This window comes from Dermacentor albipictus, chromosome 10 (genome assembly GCF_038994185.2).
Source record: "Dermacentor albipictus isolate Rhodes 1998 colony chromosome 10, USDA_Dalb.pri_finalv2, whole genome shotgun sequence".
Taxonomy (NCBI): Eukaryota; Metazoa; Arthropoda; class Arachnida; order Ixodida; family Ixodidae; genus Dermacentor; species Dermacentor albipictus.
This window is the reverse complement of record NC_091830.1, coordinates 82,530,872-82,558,049: the sequence shown is the minus strand read 5'-3', so window position 1 is coordinate 82,558,049 and position 27,178 is coordinate 82,530,872. Positions and strand designations below refer to the sequence as shown.

Here is a 27,178-nt window from a genome sequence, read left to right as displayed (position 1 = left end):
CATAGTGCCCAATGTCTCAGTTGCGATGCTCATCAATGTGATCGGAAATTGCAACGTGCTGTACGATAAAACTCGCAGACCCTACAAGGACACCATCCACAAAAGCGAGAATTTGATGAAGTTTGCCGTGTAGCTGGGCTAAAGCAGAAGCTGCAACAGCATTGTGTTGTCGTGTCCCAACTTCTGAAGTTTTTTTTGCATAGCCATGCGAGTCTATCACCGCCGCTGTCTGGACGTATGCTTCTTCAGCTGCACTTTCGTCATCTTCGAAAACAACAGGCTTAACGTAATATAATTATTTATTCGTATCCTGTATTTGTCGTTAAAATTAATGCGGGCGATGTTTCACGCAATGGTTCCTTTTGATGACTAGTTGATCTATAAATGAACATGTTGCTTCAAATGGTTGGATGGAGATACAGACGCTATAGCGTCCCCTTTGAAATGGGCCAGTAGATTGCGCCCCCACGATCTTGCTCTTATTTAGAAGAATATCAGTAAATTTTCTTTACCTTCTTCTTACTTTCGTGGCACAGAGTGCCTCCAAGCTGGCGTAACCAGTTTACTTGGTAGAAAACTTTTCTTCAGCTGCCGTCGTTTCTCCTCTTCCTGACGCTCTTTGGCCATACCTGGCCCTTGCGCCAATAAAAACTAAACATTCATTCATTCTCCTCTTCCATCAGAGATGGGACGCCATAGACGTTGCATTTGGAGAATAGACTTTATGCACACAATATTTACATGGACAGCTATTTACAGTGGGTCTGACGTATGATCTCGACATAGCCGATAGTGCATAGCACCATTCGTACGTCAAGACCTTTGGGTTACACTGGGACCGGCGCCTTAACTCGGCAGAGCCGAAAGTGCAGAGCACCTTTCCTGCGCTCGGAACCCCGTGAGAGGTCAGGAGCCAGTTTTTAACGCGACAGCGTTAAGGAGCTCGTGTCGCAGAAAAGCCGGTGTCGTCGGCGTCGGTGTCGGCGTTGGCGGCGTTGGCCATGAGCGATAAATCCCAGCAGGTCCTTCACGAATAAAAAACAACTTGCAAGATGGGCTGGGTGGGAATCGAACCAGGGTCTCCGGAGTGTGAGACGGAGGCGCTACCACTGAGCCACGAGTTTTTTTTTTTTGTCTTTATTACCGACATGGCAACAAGGCTACAAAACAAGACACTTTAACAAAAGACAATGGTCACGACAACATCTCTGCCATTGGTTGGCAGTCACAGGGCTAAAATCGCTTAAAATTAGCTAGCTCAGTCATCACACTGAGCCATGTTGGTTTTTCTTTTTGCAAATTATACATTTCCTTAATATGACAAATGCTTTCAATGAAGTATTCTCTAACAGGCCGGGCATTTACTTCGGCATGTCTCACGGCCATTCTAGTTTTCCATAAGCTATGTAAGGACACCAGCATGAACATGTCATAGGGTACTTTGTCTTCATTTAGAGTAGGCAAGAAACGAATCCCATATGGTGTAATCGGCAAGTCCTTCTTTAGTGTTCTCTGTAATATGTCCCAATGGAACACAGCATCCCAGCAGTCTAGAAAAATGTGTTCTATTGTTTCGGATTTCCGGCATAGTAAACAGTTGACGCTCCAAGGCACGGAAAGACCTTTTTCATCTAGCCACGGTTTCACAGGTAAAGTATTGGTGTGGAGCTGGAAAAAGAAGGACTTTACCGATGGGCGTACTGGCATTCGTTTTACTCTTTTTAGTACGTCCTTTTCAGGTCCAATGCAGAACATCGAGCGATACAATGGCACCGGCAACATTGTGTCTACCAGGTCCTTATATAAGCGCTTTCGTGGTACCCTACTTAGGTATTCCATGGAGAACCGAACCTTTAACAGCTGAAACGCCAAGACTACCTCTTTTAGGAAACCACGCGCTCTGCCTTGACTGCACCGATGTGACGATACAATAAACTCAGGTATAGCTTCGCTCAGCCTTATCTGAAACATAGTTAATAAAAATGGGTCACTTTGGTCCCGTAAGAAAACAAACCGCGACACAATCTGCCTAATGAACAAATGTGCCAGACCTAATCCTCCATTTTTAACCGAACGAAAGAGATTAGTGCGACTGGTGCGTTCCCAACTTGAACCCCATACAAACACTGCGAGTACTCTGTGTAAACGTTGTATGTTAGCCCTTGACATGCACAACGCTTGGAGCACGTAAAAAATTTTGGCAACGGCAAACAGGTTGCACACTGTCGCACGAGCAAACATAGAGAAATTGCGGCCTCCCCATTTAAGTGTACCTTCACGAACCCTTTCAGTTTCGGCATTCCAGTAATCAACGGGGTCACGGTAGTGCTCAAGCGGCACCCCCAGGTACTTTGCCGGCGTGACTGTCCAGCGGATATTTGCAAACGTACTCGGATGGTCTTCCCAGTTGCCGATCCATATCCCTAGGGATTTATCAAAGTTGATAGCGCTGCCTGTCATTCTGCAGTATGATAAAGCCTCTGCGACCGCGATTTCGATGCTTTCTTTATCCCGACAAAGCAACGCGATGTCATCCGCGTATGCCAGCACTTTCACTTCCGCGGACTGCACTCTGAAACCCGATATTCTATTGTCATTCCTGATTTTCCTACAAAGCGGCTCTAGGTAAATTGCGAATAAAAGAGGCGACAAACCACACCCCTGGCGCACAGATGACCGGACACTAAAGGATTTGATAACCTCCTTGTTTATAATGAGGCTGGCGGTACAGTCTTGATAGCACATCTTTACCCCATCCAAGATCAAATCCCCTACCTTTATGTGTTCTAGAATACTGAAAAGAATTTTATGGGCCACACGGTCGAAAGCCTTCTGCATATCTAACTGTAACATGGCACAGTGTTCACCTAGGTCATTACAGTATTCTAAGATGCTTCTGGCAATATGAATGTTTGTGTAGATAGACCTTCCTTTAATGCCGCATGTTTGATGCGACCCTACTATTCTGGTCACCACTCCCTGTAATCGCTTTCCCAGCACTCTTGTAAATATCTTATAGTCTACATTCATTAGTGATATCGGCCGGTAAGCGTCCACAGCTAACAATTTTTCTGGGTCCTCTGATTTCGGTATCAGGACTACGTGCGATGTCCGAAAAGAAGGGGGAACCTGTTTCTGCGCATAGGCCTCCTTAAACAACCGTAACAGGATCTCACTGACATCACTTTTGAAGGCTTTATAAAAGGCCGCTCCGAGTCCATCAGGTCCCGGAGACTTGCCTACAACTAAATCATCTATGGCTCCTTCCACTTCGGTGATGCTCAGAGGCCACTCCAGACGCTTTTGAATGTCTTCCTCTAATTGCGGCATGTTTGACAAAAAGTCCGTCTTGAATTCTTCTGTGACGTCTTTAACAGTCCCGAATAATTTGCTATAATGATCAAGAAACGCCTCTTCAATTTTTTGAGGTTGGCTCGTGATCTCGTTCTCGTATTGAATCATTCTGATTTCATTTCGCCTCGCGTATGCCTTTTCGTCAGATAAGGCTCGTTTAGTCGGTGTCTCACCTAGCCAAGCCCTTTCAGCTCGTGCCCTTATAACTGCTCCTTTGAACTTCTCTTCTTCGATAAGCTCAAGCTGGCTTTTCAGTTCTCTTATCTCCTTTGTTCGGCTCCCGGGTCTCTCGGCTTCCACGGTGTACAAAAAATCAAGCTCACGTTGTGTTTCATTTTCTTTTTTCCTTTTAATAAATTTCTCTTTACTGGATTCTTCTATAGCACTGATCTTGACTCCTTGTTTAAAGTTCTCCCATAATTCTAGCATGTTGCCATCTTCGGCTTCGATCAAATTATCTAACTTTTGCTTCACGCTTTCGCAGAAGGATTCGTTCATTAACAGCCCATCGTTGAACTTCCACAACTTCCAGTTAAACTTCGATTTTCTTTCTATGGTACCTACACGAAAAGTTACAAGGCTGTGATCGCTGAACGAGACGTGTTTCACACTATAGCTGCCACACATCGGAACAAGCTCCAGTACGACATACCCTCTATCTAGCCTTGCGTGACTTTGCCCTTGAAAATGTGTGAACGCAGGCGTGCCGGTAGTACACAAGAAATTACCGACGTCATCCAGATTAGATTCTTGAACTAGTGTGTTTAAAAGTAAAGCACTTTTGTCACGCACTGGGAGGTTTTTCACTCGATCGGCCGCGTAACATACACAATTAAAATCTCCTAGCAATACGACTTTCCTGTCACACTGTAAATGCTGATTTACTGTTTCAAAGAAAGGCACACGCTCACTTTCAGTGTTTGGGGCGTAGACACATATCACGCGCCAACCCACATTCAGAAAGGAAAAATCCACAAAAACCAGTCTTCCACTTTCACAAGAAAAGACCCCTTCTTCTCTAATTCCCAGGTTGTTTCTAATGAAGATAGCGCAGCCCGCGGAAGTCCCAACAGCATGTGATACACAAACATTGTATCTATTGCGAAACTGCAGCTCCATGCGATCCGTTTGTTCCTCAGTTTCTATCTTTGTCTCCTGCACCGCTGCTATATCAACATCTGTTTCTAAAAAAAGCCGGCTAAGCTGGTATTGCCGCTTTTTGGCACAAAGACCGCGGACATTTATAGTAGCAAAACGAAGTGCAGTGCTTTGAGCCATTATTATGTTTTTTGAAGGACAAACGAACCGCATGGTACCCACCTCATGCATCTGTGGCCAAAGCTGCTTTCGCCTTTTGCACAAACCTTGCGCAGCTGCCATGGCAGCCTTAGGAAGGCACAGTTGATGTCCCTGTCACGGCATTCCATCGTCCCTTGAGTTTGGCTTGGTCACTGCATAGACTGGAAGAGACGCCGCGAAGCACACGCTCTCGCGGCTACGTCGGCGGCGTCTCCGCCGCCCTCCGGTCCGGAGGTATGTTCGGACGCGCCCTCAGCGTTGACCGCCGAATGCTCGCCGCCTTTGGCGGTGGTCCTTCCGAGATCCTTGCAGCCAGGGTCTCATGCTCGTCCAGCGTAGCGTCGTGGCCGCGCTTGGAGACTGAGGCTCCGCTTGTTCCCTCGCTTACTTCCATGACTGCTGGCTCCTCAGGTGACTTCGACGGCGTTGAGGCATCCTGCACTTTCACGACGCCGGTGGCGTCGCCAGCTGCGTCGGTCAGCTTTGGGCTTTCCTTGTTAACACTCGCGTCTTGGGGCATGTCGGGCGGGGTTAACGTTGCCGCATCAAGTTCCTCGAGCTTCGACGTTGCTTCGCTTGCGGCTTCTTCAGCGTCAGCCTCGTCCATGACGAGTTCCGCAGTGTCTTCTCCACCAACCGGCCCCCAACACTTGCGTACGTCTTCACGCACTGAGATTCCTCGTGTCCAAAACGACGGCAGTGCGTGCAGCGAGGAACTCGGCATTCTCGTCTGATATGGCCCTTACTGTGACACCGCAGGCACAGTGGCGCTCTACCGGGAGCGACTAGAAGGGCCATGTCACCGGCTACGCGAAGCTGGTGTGGAAGGTCGTCAACCTTAATGCCGTTATGGAGCTTGAGGCGCACGAGGCGTGTCGTCGACCCCTTGTCTTGGATACCTTGAACTCTCCACTTTTCCTTCGAGACCTCGGTCACCTTTCCGAACGGAGCAAGCGCTGCACGCAAATCATCGTCAGCCACATTGAAAAGAAGCCAGTGAAGCTTCAGACGCACGTCCTGGTTTGCCGGATCAATAACCAAACAACGTTGGCCCTTCACCTTCATTTCGCCGCATGCCAAAGCTTTCTTTATCCCTTCCGTGCTCTTGAAAGTCACAGCCCATACGTGACTCATCTGATATGCCCCCAACGCTACCACTTCGGGGAGCAAACCAAGACGCGCCAACGTGTCCCGGAAATGTTCGACTCGGTAAGGCATCGACCGGACATCCGCGTGCAAAAATAAAGTATTCAAAACACTACGACCTGATGGCAGAGTAGGCAAAACCACTTCGTATCCCTCGGTATCCATTCCGTCGATCCTGTCACCGCGGCCGCTGTTAGCCGCAACCACCCCTCCTTGGGAGCCCATGAAACGCACGTCCTTCCACTTCAGTAGCCAAGACGCGTCTGACTGAGCCACGAGTTCCATGCTTCAAAGCGGTACAAACGCGCCTCTAGTGAATGCGGTATTGCCTTAGAGGCGTGCGTCGCTTGCTCAGGCGCACATTTCGTTGCCGCGCCAAACGCTGCGTTGCTCGACGCTCACCGCGTCCGATGCGGGGCGCGTAGTCGCTGCGCCGAAGCCCATTGTCTTACATCCCTTGGCGGGTCGACGGGAACGCTGTCGCGTTCCACTCTTGAAGGCGAAGCTTAAGCGTCCTCCAGTTTTTAACCCTTCAGTTGCTCCTCCCGAATCCCCTCACGGCAAATCACGACACCCCAGTGACCTGATTGGGTCAACTGGGCTGTGACTCATTGGACAAACACTCTCTCTCTCTCTCTCTCTCTCCCTCTCTCTCTCCCCCTGCGTTCGTCGGAACATTCAGAGAGATAGAGGGGGAGAAAGGAGCCACGAAACAACAAATAAACATATAACATCCCAACCGTTTCGTCTCCGCGACATATATGGAAAAGTCTCCCGACACTTTGAAAAACACTTACGGGGAACGACCATCTGCGTCGCCCCGTCCTCGCGCCATAATTAAACCCATCGCGCACTGCTTGCCGCAAAGGGCACCCCTGCCGAAGTGCACCCACTGATTCACAATGCCGTCTTGTGCATGGTTCGTCTCCTCCGGCGGGCCCGTAAAGCTAATTGCACAGATGGATTTGTCTCGGGTGCCAGCCTACCTTTCAAGAGACCGCGCATCGGGTCACCGATCCCCCTGGCTTTAACTTGCCCCTTTGTACCCCCGGCATGCCCATTGACGCCCTAACGACGCTTTGCCCGTGGTCCGTCCCAGGCAGGGCGCCTCCGTCAGCGCTTCCGTGCAAAAGCGCCCCCAACGTCGCACCCTTTCCTACGTTTCATGACCGCATGCGCGACAGGTTAATATGTCCCGACGTGTCGGCACAAGCTATCTGCCGCCAAAGAGTGCCTCCCAACTCATTACCGAAGCGTCCGGCTGGTTTTACTCCCGGCGAAGCCCGAAAACGGTGACCTCCCACAATTTTGGTGCGAAATTACCTCTCAGCGTCCATGCCGTTTGGCAACATCCTTTACACGCCCTCCCTAAGATTCATGTACGCGCTCAAATGCGGGTACCTGAATACTAACAAAACAAAAATGATAGTGCAAAGAAAGTAAAGCAAATGTCACGCTTTCGGCACTAGGATTTCTGTGTCCCTGCCCGGGCGACCTGAACTAGCATCGCTCCTTAAAGGGAAGCTGAAACACTTTTCGAAAAAAAATGAGTTCTCTGCGGCATTCTACAGTTTTGAGACCCCTGAACACGAATATCTCGTTCAAAAAGGGCGGAAACAAGCGCAAGCGGCTGTTTTTTCATGAAAACGCGCACCAGCGCCTCAGGGTATCGCGCGAACGCCGCTGTTGCCCGTGATTGGTCGGAGCAGCTGTGACGTCAGGGGCGGCAGTCGCCGGTCGGCGCCGCCGTTTGAGAGCGTAGCACGCTGTTCTGTTCTGGCTGCATAGCTGAGTTGTAAGCATTATGGAACGTTCTCGCTGTCTCGGACAGCTTGTATTTTCGCCGTAGATGTTCGAACCGACAGCCGATACGGAAAAAGATGGCGGCAACGGCGGCAACGACGATGTTGAGTGTGCCAAAAGCGAGAGCAATGTGTACACCTTCTCGCGCGCTGGAAATCTTAGCTGTTACGTATGCTTTTAGAGCGCAGCTCTTTGGCGTCCGTTCCTGGGTTTCGCGTCGTCGTCGTCGTCGGCCTCGTAACCAGCTCCGCCCCCCTTCGCTGGAGTGGGAGACGAAGGACGCGAGCCGCGAATGGCGGAGACCAATGAGAGCGGCCCCTTCAGTGACGTGCGCGCGCGATGCTGGTGTCATGCGGACCCTCCTTACTGCTCGATGCGCACTCGTGTCTGGTCTCAGCCGATCCGCTCGTTTCGTACTATCGTCTGCTCGCGCCACAGCTCTCGCCCGCGCCTGTTTGGTTCTGTTGGGTCGGTCTCGTTCGCGCTTGTTTTGGTTGTTATTTCGACAACAAACGGTTACAAATATCCCTCGAGGCCAGCGCACCTTCCACAACTTAATGCGGTGAGTGTAAGACTCGTATCTCCGCGAGTCCCATTCATGCAAGTGCGACGACTGATGCACGGCGGAGGCCAATATGGCATTAAGGGCCCAGTTGTGAACGTCTTTGTGAACGTCTTTGAGAATCAAGCATTGGTGTACCAAGTCGAACATATATCAGTCTATTTCTCCGACCACAAAGCTTCCTTCATGACTGTCAAGAACTGTTAGTGGAGTCTTTGTTAAAGGAATACGTGTAAAAAATAAAAAAAAAATTCTGTGATAGCGCATACATGTGTTGCTCGATTTCTTTGCCTCAATCTATCGAAAAGGTGAAACAGCTTATTTGCTGCGCTCAAATTTCGCATTAGGAAGTAACGTAATCGTCGGTAATTTTTTTTTTCTTTTCATGTAGCTGCACGTTCCAATGACGGGAGAAAAAATGCGCTAAAGTGTCACTGGGAACTTGCTGCTGGAAGAATGCCGAAGCACTAACTTCTCCTTAGATTGTAAACACGGGTACAATTCCGCGATGTCAAGCACCTTGCCGCTGCTTGTCTGAAGTCCCGTGGTTTTCTGAGCGTTGATACACGATCGCGAACATAAGTGCCGCGTTTCAAAGCGCGCACATGCAGTGCTGCGAGGTACAGTCATGGAAGTTGCTTATCATGCACATCCAGATCGAGATGGTCAGGGGGATTATAAGTGCAATATTCAGAATATGGTTCGACGACTTTGCGATTGTGGCTCGATCAAGAATCGGTATGCGCGCTCCATGCTAGTGTTGAGATAAAGATATTAGGCAGTTTTAGCACCGCCGTGTGGTAAACATGATAACTGCAACCGTACGTCGAATGTCACTAGGCAAGCCTATACTCCAATTTATACCTCAGGTGCAACGCTGTGGAAGCTACGCACGAAGTCCGGTTACCAAAATTTATTACTGCGCGCATTTCCGTCTGTGGTTCGCAGCGTGCCAGCGGCATTTGTTCGCGCGAGCATGCACGTGAAGCTGCCGCGACGGGCTGCAATTAAAGAATGCCGAAAAGAAAATTGATTTAAAAGAACGTGTTAGCAGCCGTATAAGTACACAGATTGTTTCTATGGGTAAATTCTTTTTTTTTTCATTCAGAACTGAGCTTATATATGAAAAGTTTTCTCAAAAATCGGGTCAAGAAACACCGAACTTTTTCTAAGTGCGAACGCAGCCACTGCAAGAAGTATCTCAAGCCTCCACAGCGTTGCACCTGATGTATGAAACGGAGTATAGCAACGCTAGCAACAACGCGTTTCCGCATTTGTCGTAAGGCTATCCGGCTATCGCGGAAATGGTCCGAGCACAGCACAGTTGATTTCGTCGGCACGAACTTATCTCTCCTCACCGCACTGCGCTGCAGGCTTCTTGTCCTTCGGGAACCTGTGAAACACCACACCGTCTCGCCCGCGTGTGTTCGCGCAGCCGATTGCTGCACAGAACGAGGGCATGTTGGGCGCCCTTGGCTGTAGGCACTCACGCAGCACAGAAGGAAAGAACAGTTTACGAAAATCGCAAAACAAACGTGAGCGGCGGCGGCGGCGGCAAATCTCTCGTAGCGTCGTTCAGTAAAGCGCAGGACGGAAAGAGGCATGCCAGCGCATGCCAGCACGCCGGTCCGGCAGCTCGGTCCGCGCCAGTGACGTCACTCTCGCCGGTTCTCTCCTCTGGTAACCTCCTCACCCGGCGCTCCGGGAAACGATGGGGGCGTGTCCGCGGGGGTGATTTAGAAAGCGATTTCCGCCCCTTATATTAACAAAACGAAGAAAAAAATTTCGGAACCGTAAATTATTAGGTCTGTTCTTCCCAATCCCAGCAATTCAAGGAAATTGAAAACCGCTTCAGCTTCCCTTTAACAACCGAGCCCCTCTGCGCTAACACTGAATGCAAGCACACAATGGTCATACAATAACTCTACCTGTACGAAAGGCCGTACAGGCATATAAAAGACACAAGCACTATCGAATAAAAAAGAACAAAGCAATAGCAAACACTGAACACGGCTCATGAACAGCATCGCGAGTCACGGTGTCACATTAACGACCACACACACAAAACAAAAAAACGCACACAACGGAACGACAAGATCTCCTGGAACGCATGCAATAATGCGACAGGAAAACGCTTATTTCACTGAAGAACACCGTTCATCGCACAGTTCTGTTCGATAGTCCAGTACTTCCGCACGTCACTCTTTTCTGCGTGAGTGTTCACTGCACAGTCCTCCCGTATCTTATCTCCCTCGGAAACATGGCTGCCTGTACCCAAGCATGCCTTCAACTATGCAATAAGCATCCTACACCTTAAACTAAGGTGAAACATAGGTGGAGTGGAACCCCTCCCCCCCCCCCCCCCCCCACAGCTCCTACTTAGCCGCCGGGGTCGAATGGGTGATCCCCGCAGCGTGTACGGGTGATCTCGCGGCGCGCGCTGAGACAAACCGTCTGTCCGGAAACGACGTTTTCTTCGCGTGACGACCGCTTCGTAAAACTTGTGCTCCCCTTCGGGCCGAGCGCAGATTGAGTCACCGCTACGAGATGAACTGCGAGACCCGCCCTGCACGCTCGCCCTTTCGAAGGCATGGGGAATCGAGCCGAGACCTCGGTTGGTTCGCACATGGCGTCCTCGTCTGCTTTTCTCAACACTGCAGCTGTCACCTCGGGAAAACTGACGTCAGCGCTTAACTTCAGCACGGCCGTCACTTGTGTCTCGTGAATGGGAGCACAACCATCGCTTGGTTCAGTTATAAATTGAGGATCTTCGAGCGGGACTACATTTAGCTCTACTCCCCGAGAGCTCGCCGAGATCCAACCGCGTTTCTGGCCACCGCGCACCTCACAACGACGCTCCATAACGCCGCCATCAGCGAAAGCCACGTGACCCGGAGTCTTCACTTCTTTTGGTACATGTGGAACTTTCACCAGAGTGACATCGGCCATTGCCAGAACCTGATCGACCACCGATGAGCCCACGGATGCTGTAGATGCCGTCTGCTGCTTCTCTGCAACCTCAGAGCATGCTTGCATCGCAACAGTAGCGCCGCCGCACACTTTGTCAACGCAGCCATCAGCCGCGAAGTCGGAGACACTCCATCCACCTGGCTCTCCCTCCACGATCTCCTGACCGGATTTTTCGTCATCGGGTGGGCCGCTTAGCGACACTTCGGGATTAACCCCGTCCCTCCCTCTAGCCAACTCAGCTGCAACTGACTGTCGTCGCTGCACCTCCGCAAGCGAAGCTGAAACGGTAGTCTGTGCGGCAGCGCCACGCTCCCTAGAAAGGCACGCCACTGGTTTCTCGCGGGCTACGTCGGACGCATACTTCTCGCTTGCCCTCACAGCGCCTGTGTCCGACGGAACACCCTCGAGTTCTGGCTCGGCGCCGTCTGCCTTTTGCTCTCTGATTTTCACTACCCCCTCGAAACCACGCTCGTCCTTAAGCAACTGCCATGCTTCCTCTGACAGCAGGCGATCGGTCCCTTCCGTGAGCTTGTCCGTTAACGCACAAAAACACCGGCACCGCCTCTTTTACGTTTGAGAAAACGCCACATTCGCGGGACATTGTCAGCGGGACCACCGCGAGTTTCGCCCTCACCTTTTCTGCGAAGGCGGAGGTTAGGCTGATCGTTCCGTGCGACTGTACGATCTCTGGCGGCACTACGCTCTCGCGCAACACTGCAATTTCCGCTCCCGTGTCCAAAATTGCGTCGATATGCTTATCTTGACAGTCCAGAACCACGAGAATGAGGTCGCTGTGCCCGGCTGCTGGTTCTCCCATCGTAACGTGCGCCGACAAGTTATCGCTCTTAGTACTCGGAATGTTCGATGTTTGCTGCCCCGGGCTCAGGGGGCAATTCCACTTCATATGTCCACTAGAGCCGCACGAGAAGCAGCCTCTAAACTTGGGTTCTGTCTCCGCGCCTCGACCTTTCCGACCACCGCGACTACTTTGTTGTGCGCCAGGCTTAACACAAGGGCCTTGCGACTCTGCCGTCTTTTGTTTCTGCTGCCTCCCAGCACTGTTCTTGCCTTGCGCCTCCTCGAATGTCCACAGTAGTGCGGCTAGTTCTGGTGCTTTTAGCCACGTTTTTCCTTCCTGCAGCGTGACGTACCGAAGTGCGTCATCTGACAAGTTTTTCTTCAATTTGTACGCGACCAATAGTTTAACCAGCTCCTCGAACGTCGACATGCCTCTCGAGTCAAGGTAGAAGTGCAGGTAGCTTTGAAGGCGAGTTGCATAAGGTCTCCATCCTTCATTCATGCGCTTTCCTGACCCCAAGAACCTTTTGAGGTATTCCCCAGCGAAAAGTTTGAGCACGTCAAGTACTGTTTCCTTAACTTTCGAATACTCCTTGTGTTCTGCCGGGCTAAGTCTTGTGGACAAAAACGGAACCTTCTCCGCCACCAACGGGTAAACAATCTGTCCCCAATACTCCCTCGGCCCTTCATATGCTTGCAGGGCGCTCTCAACCGACTCAAACCACACCGGAGCCTCGGCCTCTGATGGAAATTCGGGAAGCACCCCACCGAGGCAGTTAGCATAGCGTCTCAGCTCACTGCAGCAATCCTGCACACAGAACGCGTGCCCGCTTTCCCGTGAGCTCCCACTTCCGTTCTGCCTAAGTCGCGCAAGCTCCACCTCCAACTCAAGTACTCGGCGCCGATCCGCGAGGCTTCTGAGGTCCATTTCCCTCTGGCTTTCTAATGCTACAGCCCTAGCTGAGTTCTCCTCGACATTCTCGGCTCACATCTCACTCATCATGGGCCGATTTCTCCTGTCGGGGTTCAAGTGAGCAAACCTTGTATTCATATGTTACAGTAGGACTAGGCAGCGGTACCCCCGAGGTGTAAGGACGAGAGGACTCACCACTTGCTGAGATGCTGCTGGTCGCCGCTGCCACGCCTTGCGCGTTGCAGAGTCGGCACCGTCGGTCCGACCAAAGTTCCAATGTCCTCACAGGATCTTGCTTAAAGTGGAGACGGCCAGGAACCGTCGATGTCCTTGCATTGACGGCGGCAATAGCGGCCACCTCCCATGGAGCCCAACTGGGGGACGCTGCAGCACTTAACGGGTAAGGCTGCAGGCGCCAACCGTACCTTGCCACTATAATACCAAGGCCACTGTATACCATTGCCACTATATTATACCCACGGGAGGGCACATACACAACATTAACCCTAGACGCCTAGCAAAATTAGGTACTGAAGGAAGAGAAGAGATGAAAGGACAGTAAAAGAAAGAAGATACGAAAGAAAAAGGTTGAAGAGGCGGGCAGGAAAAGGCGACTGCCAATTTCCCCCGGGTGGGTAAGTCCGGCGGTGCCATCTACGTGAAGCAGAGACCAGAGAAGTGGGTTGCCACCACCGGGTCGGCACACAGTTAATTCCGCCAATGTTCTGCAGCCATTGCTGCTAGCGCAAGCTTTCACGCTTTTGTAGTGGTATCATAAAAAGTGCACAACCATCTTCAGGCTTCTTGCTGCAGTTATATGCGCTACAGCACGACATAGAGCTGGCACAACTCCGTAAGAAACACAACATGCAACTTTCGCTGCGCTGAGCCAGCCGAGCTAAGGAGAAAAATGGCACCAACGAAAACGAAAACACAAGTAAAACGCAAGACCCGCGCGTTTACAAGGGGAACGGCAAGGAGACCAATCGTTTTGCAGAAAAGCGAATGCAAAACTGATCTCCGCAGAGGAGAAGTGCAAGGCGTGAGGACGAGGCGAGGAGGTCGCGCGGCAGCGGCAGAGTTCAACGGGTGGCGGTACTTTCAAATTATCAATTTACATCATGCTAACACTGGCTCCCGTGCTCCCGCTAGCAGTGATCGCACCTGTACATAGATGCAATTGCAAGTACACGCACTATTCAACGTAGCTTACACTATTTTCCTACATAGTCCCGACACCGGTTCATACACATACATGTACGGTTCATACATATATATACGGTTCATACCTATAGCGGCACTAAATGTGAGATGTGCCTGACGCAAACGGCCTCCTCGAATGGTCATCATGCTAGTCTTCACGTACTTTTATGAACTGACAACACCACCTCCTCACACTGGTCCATACATGTCGCCTTCCTGCATACTTGGGCTGAATTTGTCTGTGTATATAGATGGGCGTTCGTTCCTTGCTCCAAAGAAAACTAATCACACTTCGTTGTTCGCTTTCCATGGATGTGTAAAGCACAACTGCCGTAATCAGCGACTTACTGCGGCGCCATACCGCGGAGCGTCCGGCAGATAAGGCAGGGCAGGTTTAAGAAAGATGCACTGCTGATAAGGAATATATTGACTTCGCATTTACAGCTGTAATTTGGCTAAAAAATAGGGGAAAGAACTTTCTGGTTCGCCCTAATATTTCATACTTCCGATGTGCCGCTGACCCACAAATACCCTCTACATGTCTCTTTTGCCAAGTGACACTTCGTACCTCACCTACCCACCGTGGTTGGTCAGCAGCTACGGTTTTGGGCTGCTGAGCACGCGGTCTGCGGTTCGTATCCCTGCCACGGCGGCCGCAATTCGATGGCGGCGAAATCCGAAAACGCAATTGTACTTAGATTAAGGTTCATGTTAAAGAACCGCAGCTAGTCGAAATTATTCCAAAGTCCCCGATTGCGGGATACCTCTTCATCAGATTGCGATTGAGGAATGTAAAACTGTTTATTTTTTATACATACATCGGCTAATCAGCGCCCCTCCACCTCCGCCTTTCGTTGACCCATGTCATTCTTTAGCACCCCTCTTACACAAAATTGTCGATAACAGGCCGCTGTTCCGAATCTCGTAGATGCGATTCGGTGAACCTCTACACGCTAGTAGCTTCGTCATTCAGCTATGTTTCAGTTTCCAGCCATTGTTCCTGCTTGCGCCTACCCTGCATGTTTGTGTAGTAAATTGTACCACCTTTATTCTTATCCTTGTGCCCATTTTCTTGGATCGTTGTTGTGTCATTTTTCCCCTTGATGTTGTGTCACTACATTTAATACTTGACCTTCTTTCCTGATTGCCTGCAGACCACCTCAAAAATATATATACTGCGCGTGCCCCTAATCATCGTTCAACCGGTATTGCTACACTGTTGCTAAAATATGTCCCGTCACGCATATCTGCTCAGTGCTCCTTATGCCGCTATGCGGATACATGTGCATGTTATGATTCTCCCTTGCTTGCGTATATTATTGGTTTGTTGGTTTCTATTCACTGGCGCATGTGTATAAGTTTGTATTTATGAATATTTGCTGCTCCTTTCTTTCTACACCAACATGTACTTCTAGGCACAGTCCTTTGTGAAGCTGATTTGTCGCTTCTTGGTTGTGTCTGCGCGACATTTTGGTGTCGGAAAAAATAAAGGTATGAAAGAGGCACGTTGAACGACCGGGAAGGGCTCAAGTAGTCCTGAGACACGCAATTTTAGCACAACGTCAATAAACGATTGGGCGTATCCTCGGGCAAGTTGCTAATATACTTGTATACAATTATTCCATGTCTTCTTGTCTAGACTACAAATATTTTTTTTTATTTTCCGTGGATAAATATAACGGCGTAAGTGGGTTAATCCTAAACGATTTAAGCATGCTGATGATGGCGAGAAGAATAGGGGCTCATTCTGGAGGATTGAGCTAACCATTGTTTCATAAAGGGTTAACTTGATGGAAGTCGCTGCAGAGTAATAATGGTGCATAGTAAATGGGCAAAAATGTGAACATTGTGCCCACCCCATTAGAGCTGCATAGTTATTCTAGGATCAAGGTACTTCGTGCATGCCGCAGGCAACATACGTGCATTATTAAGATGTTTGCCCCAGTAGTTTAAGTGGTGACTCATTTGTGACTTCAGATTTTTACTTTACAGACATTCATACACCATTTTGAACACCACTGTGTCCTTCTTTGACATCGTGCCAGTGCTAATTGGACTGAGATGTAAGAGTACCGCAGGAGCGACTTTGTTGTATACTACGTTAAATGCCAGGTTTAATTACAAGTGCACATTTCGAGGTATATATATATATATATATATATATATATATATATATATATATATATATATATATATATATATCTACAGAAAGCGCGACGCTTTCCGAAGCACGACGAAAGTCTCCGACGTACGATTTTCTACAAATATTTTAGCCGTGATGGTAAGGCAGAATCACGATCCATTCAAGACAGCGATTAATTGCCTTAGTGCTAGAATATCTACGGAAATTTATACCGCTGTGAGCGAGCGGCGATTTCCACTATACTGTAAAATAATTTACACCCCTAAGGGTTTTTTTGAGTGTCTATAACCCCCTAGCACTCTGGAAAAGGCAGGTTTTTGTAGGGAAGTACACCCTTATGATGGTTCTTATATATCCTAATACCACCACATCCCTTGAGGTTGTGTGTTTGCCTGAAATTGTCCCATTTACCACAGATGCAGCAAGAGTGACTGCATGGAGGGTCATTTATTCTTGCACTAAGCCTTGTATGCAGTGACAAGTCTTGTGGTCGTGCTACATGGAAGAACAGTCTCATATAAACCAATGTTACAGGGCACAGGCGAGCCTAGTGATGCCTTTGCGTAGCTTCGTTCCAATGTCTAAAGGCGAGCCATCTTAGATGAATCCATTTCTTCATTGATCGCTCTAGCCATATGCGTCTTTTTGCCTGCAAAATGATTTTTGCAGTTTAATATCAGGAAAAGTACATGAAACATGAGAAGCATGAAACATCCCTGCATCATTCACTCTAATATTTAAATATCCCATGACGACCAGGATAAAGAAAACACAAGCACAAATAATGCTTACTTTTAAGAAAGAGTTATTTGGAAAGAATGATGCATTAATACTGCCGCATCACAAATGTAGGAGAGACAGGCTCCACAATTATAAGAGGGCGATCCAGGAATTAATGGCTCCAAGCCCAGTACTTTGCCCATAGTACTACAAACATTTTCAAATTCTTTATGATTAATACATTGATGCTTAGGCTATAGAATGTCACTTGCGACACCTTCCTATCTCTTCTCTGGCGACGTCCAGTTGAAACAGAAGGCTGTAATTGAATTTCTGACTGCGGAAGGTTGTGCGTAAATCAACGTTCATCGCCATCTGACTGCAGTTACGGGAATGCCTTTGCTGACGTCAGCACTGTGCAGAGGTGGACAAGGACTGTGAAAGACCGAAATCCTGCGCATCAAATCTCCAGGATTAGCACCGAAGTGGACAGCCCAAAACGGCTTCTGATGAGGATTATTAACATCACGCGGACAAGTTGACTCAGGGCAATCGCAGGATCAAGCAACACCAGACTGCTGCAACACTCGCCATTTTTATTAGTTCAGTAAATTACATCATGAAGGACCTTCTGGGTTACAAGAAGATTTGAACTTGCTGGCAATGCTTCCTCGAAAATTTGATTTCAGTCGTCAGTTGCCGTGGTACCCAACAAGCGCAAGTCTTCTTGCAATGCAGAATGTCCTTATTGATGTGGTTCACTGAACCAATGGAAATGGCGAATGTAGCTGCAATATCGTCTTGCTTCATCCTGCGATTGCCTTGAATCAACTCGTCCACCTGAGGGCGATGATCCTCATCACAGGCATTTGTCGGCCGTACAGTTTGGTATTGATGCTGGACATTTTTATGCAGCTGGATTTTAATCTTTCACAGTCGTTGCTCACCTCCGCACAGTGCTGACTTCAACACAGCCATCCCCGTAAACTTCTGTCAGACAGCAATGAATGTTGATGGGCGCAAAACCTTCCCCAATGAGAAATTCAATTACAGCCCGCTGTTTCAACCGGATGTCACCACTTGATGTCATGGATTGCTCGATTGCTTTGGAACGTGAAGAGATAGGAAGGTGGGGAGAGTGACATTCTATAGCTTAAACATCATGTAATAATTGTTAAGAGAAAATGAGACATCCACCCAAACATAATAGTTATGTGGGATTCCGTAGAACCATTATGTCAAACTCTTGACTATGCTTCTGAGTTGTTGATAAATTCGACTTCGCCTGCCATCTGCTTAGCCGCCTGGTCGGCTCAAATTGTAGAGCGGCTGCCGCAGAAACGCGGCGGTTCAGGGTTTCAGTGTCAGACCAGGCCGCATTTTTCAACTGCGAAGCTTTCCTTTCGAGGAACCCGTTTGGGTTTCCTTTGAAGCAACGTTTGGGTGGATGTCTCATTCTCCCTTTATTAAATACTTCTCTCCACCTCGCGGGATTCCGCAGAACTATTACGACAATCAGTGCAATAATGATAAAGAGTTCAAGATGTTTGCAGTACTATTGGTAAAGTAGTGGGCTTGGAGACATTGCTCTCTTAATCACCCTCGTATTACAGCAATAGCGCTAAACGTGTTCTTGTGTGGCATCTGACGCAAAACTACAATTTAGAATGTGCACAAATAAAAATGCTCGCTATGAGCACAATCAATTGCTCCTAAATATAGTAATCCTTTCTTAATCAATAAGGTTACAATGAGAAGCCACATCATTTCACTGCACTGTTTTCCTACAAGCAGGTTTTAGTTAAAATAAGGTACAGCCATATGTTTTCCTATGCATTGCAGGCTAACCATCAAGAGGTACTTTGACATTATAGGCTTGTTCCTAGAACCAGCTGTTGAAATGCCAACCGTTATCTCACAGGAAGAGATGGCCACACGACAAAAAAAAATCAGGTGCTTATGGGCCAAAACAATGATCTTGCATGCATGAGTTATTATAACACTTGGCATTGTTGTTTTGCCTGCCCCTCTGGAATTTTCATTGTCAATAGGAGTAGAAATCAATTTAAATTTTCACAGCAGCTTGCTCCTTTACCAACAAGGAGCACAAACGATGCTGTTCTTCAAATTTCGCAGGCAAACAATGTAAGCAAAGAAATCAAATGTTGTACTGAAGGGCATGGGACCAAGAAATGTGTCACTAAAAACCTAACCTAACCTAACCTAAGCAATAAACCTTCTAGTTAGGATAAAGACGGAGGTCACTGTAGGCTACTATTCATTCTAGAAAAGCCATACACAACAAGAGACAGACGAAATAGGATGACAGCACATGCTGCCCTTCGCCTTGATGTTTGTTTGTGCATTTTCTAAACTGATCCCATGTCAACTTGCCCAGCTAGCTACTGTTCCTGCCCTTATGCTAGTGCTTTCGGGGAAGTATTACAAACAAACATGTCAATGTCCAAAATACTGCCCTAATGAAAAAAAATATAGCAAATATGTGGTGATGGGTGCTTTGCATGACTGCAAGGAATACAGCTGAAAGCCCATAACAGAAGCCCTGGTTTAAAAAAAAAACAGAATAGGCATTATCAAAGCGGCGGACTGCAAAGTCGAATGAGAGTGACCATGTGTAAGTAAAAACTGCGCTGCACTCTTTGAAAACAAAAGCCCCTTCGTAAATGCGCTACACTGTCCTTCGGAACTTGGCAACATAAATTGTTTCTGTCACAGTCACGGCAGCCTCTCCTATCATCGTTGCCATGTTATATATGAAAGCATACAATACACTTGGTTTCTGAAAAAAAAAAGGTTATTTGAAGTAAGTTCTAAGTGGTGTCTTCTATACACTGACGTCTTTGTGAGCACTTAAGAAATATGAATGAAAAATATGCCATACCGCCACTCACAACCAACATGTCTTGTAGACTGCAGTTTTCTGCATCCAGCAGGAAGTTTTGACATTTTCCTGAAACAGAAGGTATGGTCATTTTGAGCAGACAAGCGCAGAGCATAGACTAGGTTATGAGAATCGTGTCTGCAAAGTATTACATTGCTACGCACCGCAGAAAGACCTGAAATTTCAAACAGAACACAGTTTTCCTTTTCCCTCACGGCCGCTGCGCTTCAAGGCGCAGGATAACATACACGTGCTAGTGCATCTACGTACATGTGTTTGTACTGTGGCGTCGCTTGTGGTGACACGTGACAACGAGAATTATTCAAGGCAACATCTGTTGTTTGCGTAATACCTGTATCTTGAGTAAACGAAGTAAAGCTTAGAGAAATAATAAAACACAAAGACCGAATGTCTGCATGTTTTTGTTTTGCTTTGCACCGCAGCAAGAGAGATGTACTTCCAGTTCGTCTGCTTATTCCCACGTCAATAAGAAAGGCGAAAATGAGACATCCACCCAAGCGTAGCAAATTGGTACAAAGGAAACCCATATGGGTTTCTCGAAAGAAAAGCGTCACAGCTGAAGAAAAATTCGTCCTGCTCCGGGACTCAAACCCTACCACCTGAGCTAACCAGGCGGCTAGCAGATGGCAGGGCGAAGTCGAATTTGTCAACAACATCATGCTTTCACTTGATCTTGCTGGTTATCTGATTGGGAGTGACGCTGTGATCAAATATTCTAATGGCCAACATTTTTCATCTGTGAAGCACAGAAAGCTCTAGTGCCCTTCTCGGTGTTTCTACGGCATTCTTACAAGTGATGATTCGGCTGCTGGCTCTTTAGCACTGTAGCAGCATTGTACCGGGTGATAATTTTTGTTTCATGGAATTTTTAAAAATTTCCTGTGGCAGATGGCATACTTCTCGTCCTTCAGCTAGATTATTTGAAGAGGCGGACATCTCTATCATGAGAAATTGAAACACAAGTTGAAATAATTAACAAATACTGACTAATTAACCTCGTAATTATGTTACTGCCCATATTGGAATTTACGAATTGTAGGCAGTGAGCTTGGAAGACGTATCCACTTTAACTTCCAGGATGGCACCTGTTCAGAAATACTTCCCAAAGTATCGAAAAAGATACATGGGTGTTTCAGTTACATTTGTGCATCAGTGGATAATAGCGCATTTTGTTAAAAAAGTAAGTGGAACAGTGCATTTTTATAGCAAGTTTGATGGTGCCTATCTCAAAACTCGCATCGTTCTGGAAATCAATTACAAGTGGATACACCTTGGAATCTCACTCGTTATGATTCGTAATTTACAATATGTACCGTAGAGTAATTAACAAAAACATTTAGTCAATTCTTGTTAAGTAGTTGATCAGATTTTTTTTATTTCTCGTGCAATATATGTGTGCCTGTTTGGATATTCCTGCTCAAGGGCTTTAATTATGCTGTCTGCAACACGCTACCGTTAAAAATTCCATAGAACAGAAAATTATCACCCTGTATAAAGACAATGTGAATTCAAAAACAGGCTTCGGTGCGCCTTATTGAATCTTCAAATGGCCACTGTAACCAGCCTGATCATGCGGTAAATATTTTGTAGCCCATAAGCATACGGCATTTCAATTACACATTTAGGAATGCGAAATTTTCTTGAAATCGGCGCTTTCTTTTTAACAGGTAGCATCAATGCCAGTTTGGTTAAACATAATTTTGCATCACTTCAATAGTACTGCAAAAACAGACTTTCTTGCTGCTCCCAGTGCCTAGTAATGTACTTTAGCAGTGTCGTTAGCAGCTGAGATAATTAATGCTCCTGCAGGTAAATACCAGAATGCATTGCGATAACTGCCAAGCAAATGCGACTGTGTGTCTTGTTTACAATACAGCCTGTGCTCTACCTTGTGCCAGGTTCGTTCTCCATATTAGGCCAGCATGCAACTTGTACAAGAGGTACCTTTCGCATGCATGAAGATATCTGATGAGGTTTGGTGGTGTCAAACCATGACATCAACCATAATGCTTTAAACTATTATATGAAACACTTACTTGTACAAACCTAGAAAAGGCATCAATTTTGAATTTATCACATTTGGTTTACAGTACCATAGCAGAAATGGCTCATCTAGTACAGGTATGCAACCGCGCTACTTGGTATTGGTCCAGGACGCCTGACAGCGTGAACTCGACAAAGGATGGTGAAAGAGGTGATAGCGTTTGTGTCCATTTGTCGCCATCCTTAGTACAAGTCCGTGCTGTGAAACGTCACGGATCAACTAGTACAGCCTGAAAAAAATGTTTCATCAGCTTTCAACCGCAAGTCAATTCTGCCTTCATGTATTATGGTTTCTTCAGACTTATTTCTTTATACAAAGTCAGACCCATGAACTAAAGCTTACTGAGAAAGAAATGAAAATCATCACCTCTCAAAGCACATGCACCAAAGGAGTCAGAGCATCATACACATTACCTTTAGAGCAAGAGCATTCTTTTTCTTAGACAAACTGCATTTATATTTTCTTAAAGCTTATATATTTTTTTGTCACAGCTATAGGAAAATCACAAGGCAGGAAAAGATGGGCTGGTGCAATTTCAGCTATTATGTACAACAACAAAAGGTAAAGCAAAGGAAGTCTCATTGCTCCTCTGCCTAAATGACATTCAGTTTCACCTGGCGTGTGCGCTCCCATCCTGATGCCAACAGTAACAGGAAGACAGCAACGTGGTTCAGAAAGCAGACGAAGGAGCTGATATCCGAGCTGACAGAAAAAGCAAAAAAGGTAGCTGGTCAGGCCATGTAATGCAGACTTGAGACATCATTACCTAGCTTAGAAAAGAAAACGGATGACAGCTAGAAGCCCACAAGACAGAACTCTAGGGGTCAGGGCATCTGCAGTACCTCGACGCACGGAAGCAACATTCATTTTTCCCTTTCCCCGTCTGATAACGGAGGTGTCGGAAGAAATCGATGGACAGGTTAATTTCGAGTTACGAACTATTTTCTGCTGAAAGCCAGGGACAGGGTGCTTACACACCTGTCACCCGCTTTTGTTATGCAAAGTGCTTTGAATACTTCATATCGACCTGCCTCTAGAACCGCCTGAGCAGACGAATGCTTGAAACTGCTCAGTGCACGAGCACCTATGACAATGATCAGCCAGATGGCCACCAGCCACTTACAGCTGCCCTATCTATGTTCCATCAAGCGGTCATTCAAACACCGACCTGTTTGGCTTGAGGGAATATAGGGCAGTGCTTTAGTGGCTGGTGGCCACCTGGGCAATCATCGCCATAGGTGCTCGTGCAACAAGTAGTTTCAAAGCAATTATGTACACAGGAGACTCCAGAAGCAGGTTCATTGGGCAATATACGAACCACTTTGCATATAAAGAGCGGGGAATAGGTATGCAAGCACCTGTCTGTGGCTATTGCCAAGAGTGTTCGTATGTGACATTAACCTGTTCATCGATTTGTTCCGATAGCTCCTGTGTTGTTTCAGTGCGTCAACATTATGTGCATTCCATGAATTCCATATTTCTGCGTTGCACAAATTTCACTTGAAGTCTAGAGTTCTGTCTTATGTGCTTCTTGATGTCGTCTGTCATCTTTTTCGAGCTAGTTAACGATGTCTCAAGTATGTAATGAGCACCGACTAGCCCAAGTGTCTTCTACAACCATGTAATGAATAGGGCAGATAACCGGTGGCACATTAGAGCTACAGAATGGATGCCAAGGGGAGAGATGGGCATTAGAGGACGATAGAAAATTGGACTACGAGAAAGTCAGGAAATTTGCAGACTTTACTTCTAATCAGCTAGCGCAAGACAGTGGTAATTGGAGATCACTGGGAGAGGTCTTCATCCTCCAGTGGAAAAAAAATATGTAGGCCAATCGTAGGCTGTGGTGAAAGAAAGCATACCGGTCGGCTCAGACGTCTACACTGTCTTTTCAGCAATGTGTAGGACCAAGACGGTCAGTTGGTTCCCCTGCGATTGTTTCATGCTGATTGTAACTGCATGGGCACAGGAAAACAACACACTGTTAATACCACCCCAGATTGACCACTTAAAAAAAGAAACTCTCAGAACTACAAATACAATTAAGCATTTACCACCTTATCATATAAATATAAAGGCCAAGCTACAATAACCATAAGGTTTATAACTAGACATAACAATAAGGTAGCGTACAATAGCCGTAGGACGTTCTTTGAAATTTATTTCAGAAATACTGTCGGCACCTGACAGGACGCCTTAGGCAGGTTTCAGTCATACGACAAGGAAACATAAATAGTAGTAGAAGTGAGCATGCCTACGTGAAACCAAGAAAGGTATTCAAGGACGACAAAAATAGATTAGGCTCCATGTACTTATACGATCTTGGAAAAACGCTAACATAATCCTAATCCATAAGAAAGGGGACGCCAAAGACTTGAACAATTATAGACCGATCAGCTTACTGTCCCTTGCCTACAAACCATTTACTAAGGTAATCTCAAATAGAATCAGGAACACCTTGGACTTCTGTCAAGCAAAGGACCAAGCAGGATTCCGTAAAGGCTACTCAACAATAGATCATATTCACACTATCAATCAGGTGATAGAGAAATGTGCGGAATATAACCAACCCTTATATATAGCTTTCATTCAATACGAGAAAGCGTTTGATTCAGTCGAAACCTCAGCAGTCATGGAGGCATTACGGAATCAGGGCGTAGACGAGCCGTATGTAAAAATACTGAAAGATATCTATAGCGGCTCCACAGCCACTGTTGTCCTCCATAAAGAAAGCAACAAAATCCCAATAAAGAAAGGTGTCAGGCAGGGAGATACGATCTCACCAATGCTATTCACAGCGTGTTTACAGGAGGTATTCAGAGACCTGGATTGGGAAGAAATGGGGATAAAAGGTAATGGAGAATACCTCAGTAACTTGCGATTCGCTGATGATATTGCCTTGCTTAGTAACTCAGGCGACCAACTGCAATGCATACTCAATGACCTGGAGAGGCAAAGCAGAAGAGTGGGTCTAAAAATTAATCTGCCGAAAACTAAAGTAATGTTTAACAGTCTCGGAAGACAACAGCAATTTACAATAGGCAACGAGGCACTGGAAGTCGTAAGGGAATATATCTACTTAGGGCAGGTAGTGACTACAGATCCGGATCATGAGACGGATATAATCATAAGAATAAGAATAGGCTGGGGTGGGTTTGGCAGGCATTATCGGATCATGAACAGCAGGTTGCCATTATCCCTCAAGAGAAAAGTGTATAATAGCTGTGTCTTACCAGTACTCACCTACGGGGCAGAAACCTGGAGGCTTACGAAAAGAGTTCTACTCAAATTGAGGACAACGCAACGAGCTATGGAAAGAAGAATGATAGGTGTAACGTTAAGACATAAGAAAAGAGCAGATTGGGTGAGGGAACAAACGCGAGTTAATGACATCTTAGTTGAAATCAAGAAAAATAAATGGGCATGGGCAGGACATGTAATGAGGAGGGAAGATAACCGATGGTCATTAAGGGTTACGGAGTGGATTTCAAGGCAAGCGAAGCATAGCAGGGGGCGGCGGAAAGTTAGGTGGGCGGATGAGATTAAGAAGTTTGCAGGGACGGCATGGCCACAATTAGTACATGACCGGGGTTGTTGGAGAAATATGGGAGAGGCCTTTGCCCTGCAGTGGGCGTAACCAGGCTGATGATGATGATGACTTACACGAAAAGATAAATTTATTAACAAATCGCGTAACCACGCGCTCATCCGCAACAACACGAGAGCTTCTAGAGCAAACGAGCATAACTGAAAACGAAGGATCAGTAGATAGTCGGGATGGTCGTGTCTCTTTTGTTCTCTATTAGTTCTAGCGATGAAAGCACAAGCACTGGAAGCTACCTGCGCCATTACGTACCACGTGACCACCGAGAGAAAAAAAACTGAGTGCAAGTACACAAGGTGCATTTAATACGGTTGTCACATTGCATACTTTTGGCCGTGATCGATCCTGATTAAGATCGAATCTCTGGCCCCGTTTGGCTTCATGCAAAATGTGGGGCGTTCATGCTCCCTTGCTCAATCTGCGGACGGGAGCCTATCGCGGTCGAAAATTTCGATCTAGGACGGGCTTAATTGTGATCGAAAATGGACGTGTGACACCGGTATAAGTCTGCGCAAATCTTTAGTTACAGAATGAACCAAGTAAGCCAAACCGAAGTCTTATTTACCTGCCTGCGTCGAATACTGACGCACAGCAGAACTTAATTCTCTACAACTCTATGTACTGTCACAATTAGGTGAGGACACGGGAACGATGATTTTTTTTTCACATTCGGTGCCCGTCGGCACCGCCTGGTATACACATAATTCACTCCCATTTGGCACACCTTGTGATTTCCTGTAGAGAAATTACGCGCAAATTAATGCCACAATGACGCACCACAATAACCCGACGTTGAAGGTAACTACGTACGTCGCTTTTATATGAGCACCATGTGCCTCGCAAATGGCCCTCGGTTTGAAGGTGGAGCGCTGTCACGATGCGTACTCTGGGCACGGCATTTCGTCTACGTAGTGTATGGGCGATGTTCCGCCGATTCCTCCGAAACAAAAACATTCACTTCATCACTGTTCAGGACGAGTGGACGGGGTTTTCTCCTTTGACACGAATCACTGCCGTCGTAGGCATAGTAAACACACGATCCCAAAGAAACACCGATGTTGTAGGCCACTGGAGCCGTTCTTTCTCACGCATAATCACGTCGCCTTCAGTGCGCACGCTCACTTCACGTCAATAACCACAAACGTTCACCAAAACAACGAGGTTCTGCAACTAAACGCCGCAATAAACTTTCTAATTACCCACAACTTCGAGACAGTCACGCAGAACACACACATGCACCCGGTGGCCTGCCGCGAGAGTCAACAGCGACAGCGGCGACACCCATCGGTGGAAGTTATTGCAATTTCGTTTTCGTCAAGGCATGAAAACAAATATTAGTTTAAACTGCGTGTGTATAATACTTTCTAAGATATTTATTTTACGCTATATCTCAGCTATTTTCTATGTTTACGGGTACTTTCACTAAAAATTTATTCGCACACACATTGGCTGATATCAAATTAAACGGAATGGCAAATGTAAGCTGGTGGTAACTGCATGTATCGGATAACTTAATTAATTTTCTCGCTTTTTTTTCTTTGCTTGGACGTTCATTTGCGGAAAGAGGCGACCCTTTCTGATTGTATAAGATGCAGAGGTACCTGCGAGTCTGTTCTTTTTTCAACAGAGAAACAGAGAGAGATAGAGAGAAAGCTTTAATTGGCAGTTTCTAGAAGTCGCCAATGCTGATATATCT

General features: G+C 47.0%; 1 protein-coding gene, 1 long non-coding RNA gene and 1 pseudogene across 2 annotated transcripts; all 3 read right to left on the bottom strand.

Annotated features, from left to right (window-relative positions):
* Positions 1-1,233: 1,233 nt before the first annotated feature.
* Positions 1,234-2,437, bottom strand: LOC135904234 (uncharacterized). The gene has a single exon (XM_065434874.1). It carries the CDS (start codon positions 2,239-2,241, stop codon positions 1,234-1,236), a length of 1,008 nt encoding a protein of 335 aa, XP_065290946.1. The 5' UTR covers positions 2,242-2,437.
* A 2,395-nt stretch (positions 2,438-4,832) lies between these two features.
* On the bottom strand, positions 4,833-6,024 carry LOC135904233 (uncharacterized; annotated as a pseudogene).
* Positions 6,025-16,686: 10,662 nt separating this feature from the next.
* On the bottom strand, positions 16,687-26,688 carry LOC135904232 (uncharacterized). The gene is made up of 3 exons (XR_010565056.1): positions 26,293-26,688; positions 19,814-19,882; positions 16,687-16,840 (listed from the first exon to the last, which is right to left on the bottom strand). It is a non-coding gene; the product is annotated as an uncharacterized lncRNA (long non-coding RNA).
* Between the last annotated feature and the right edge of the window lie 490 nt (positions 26,689-27,178).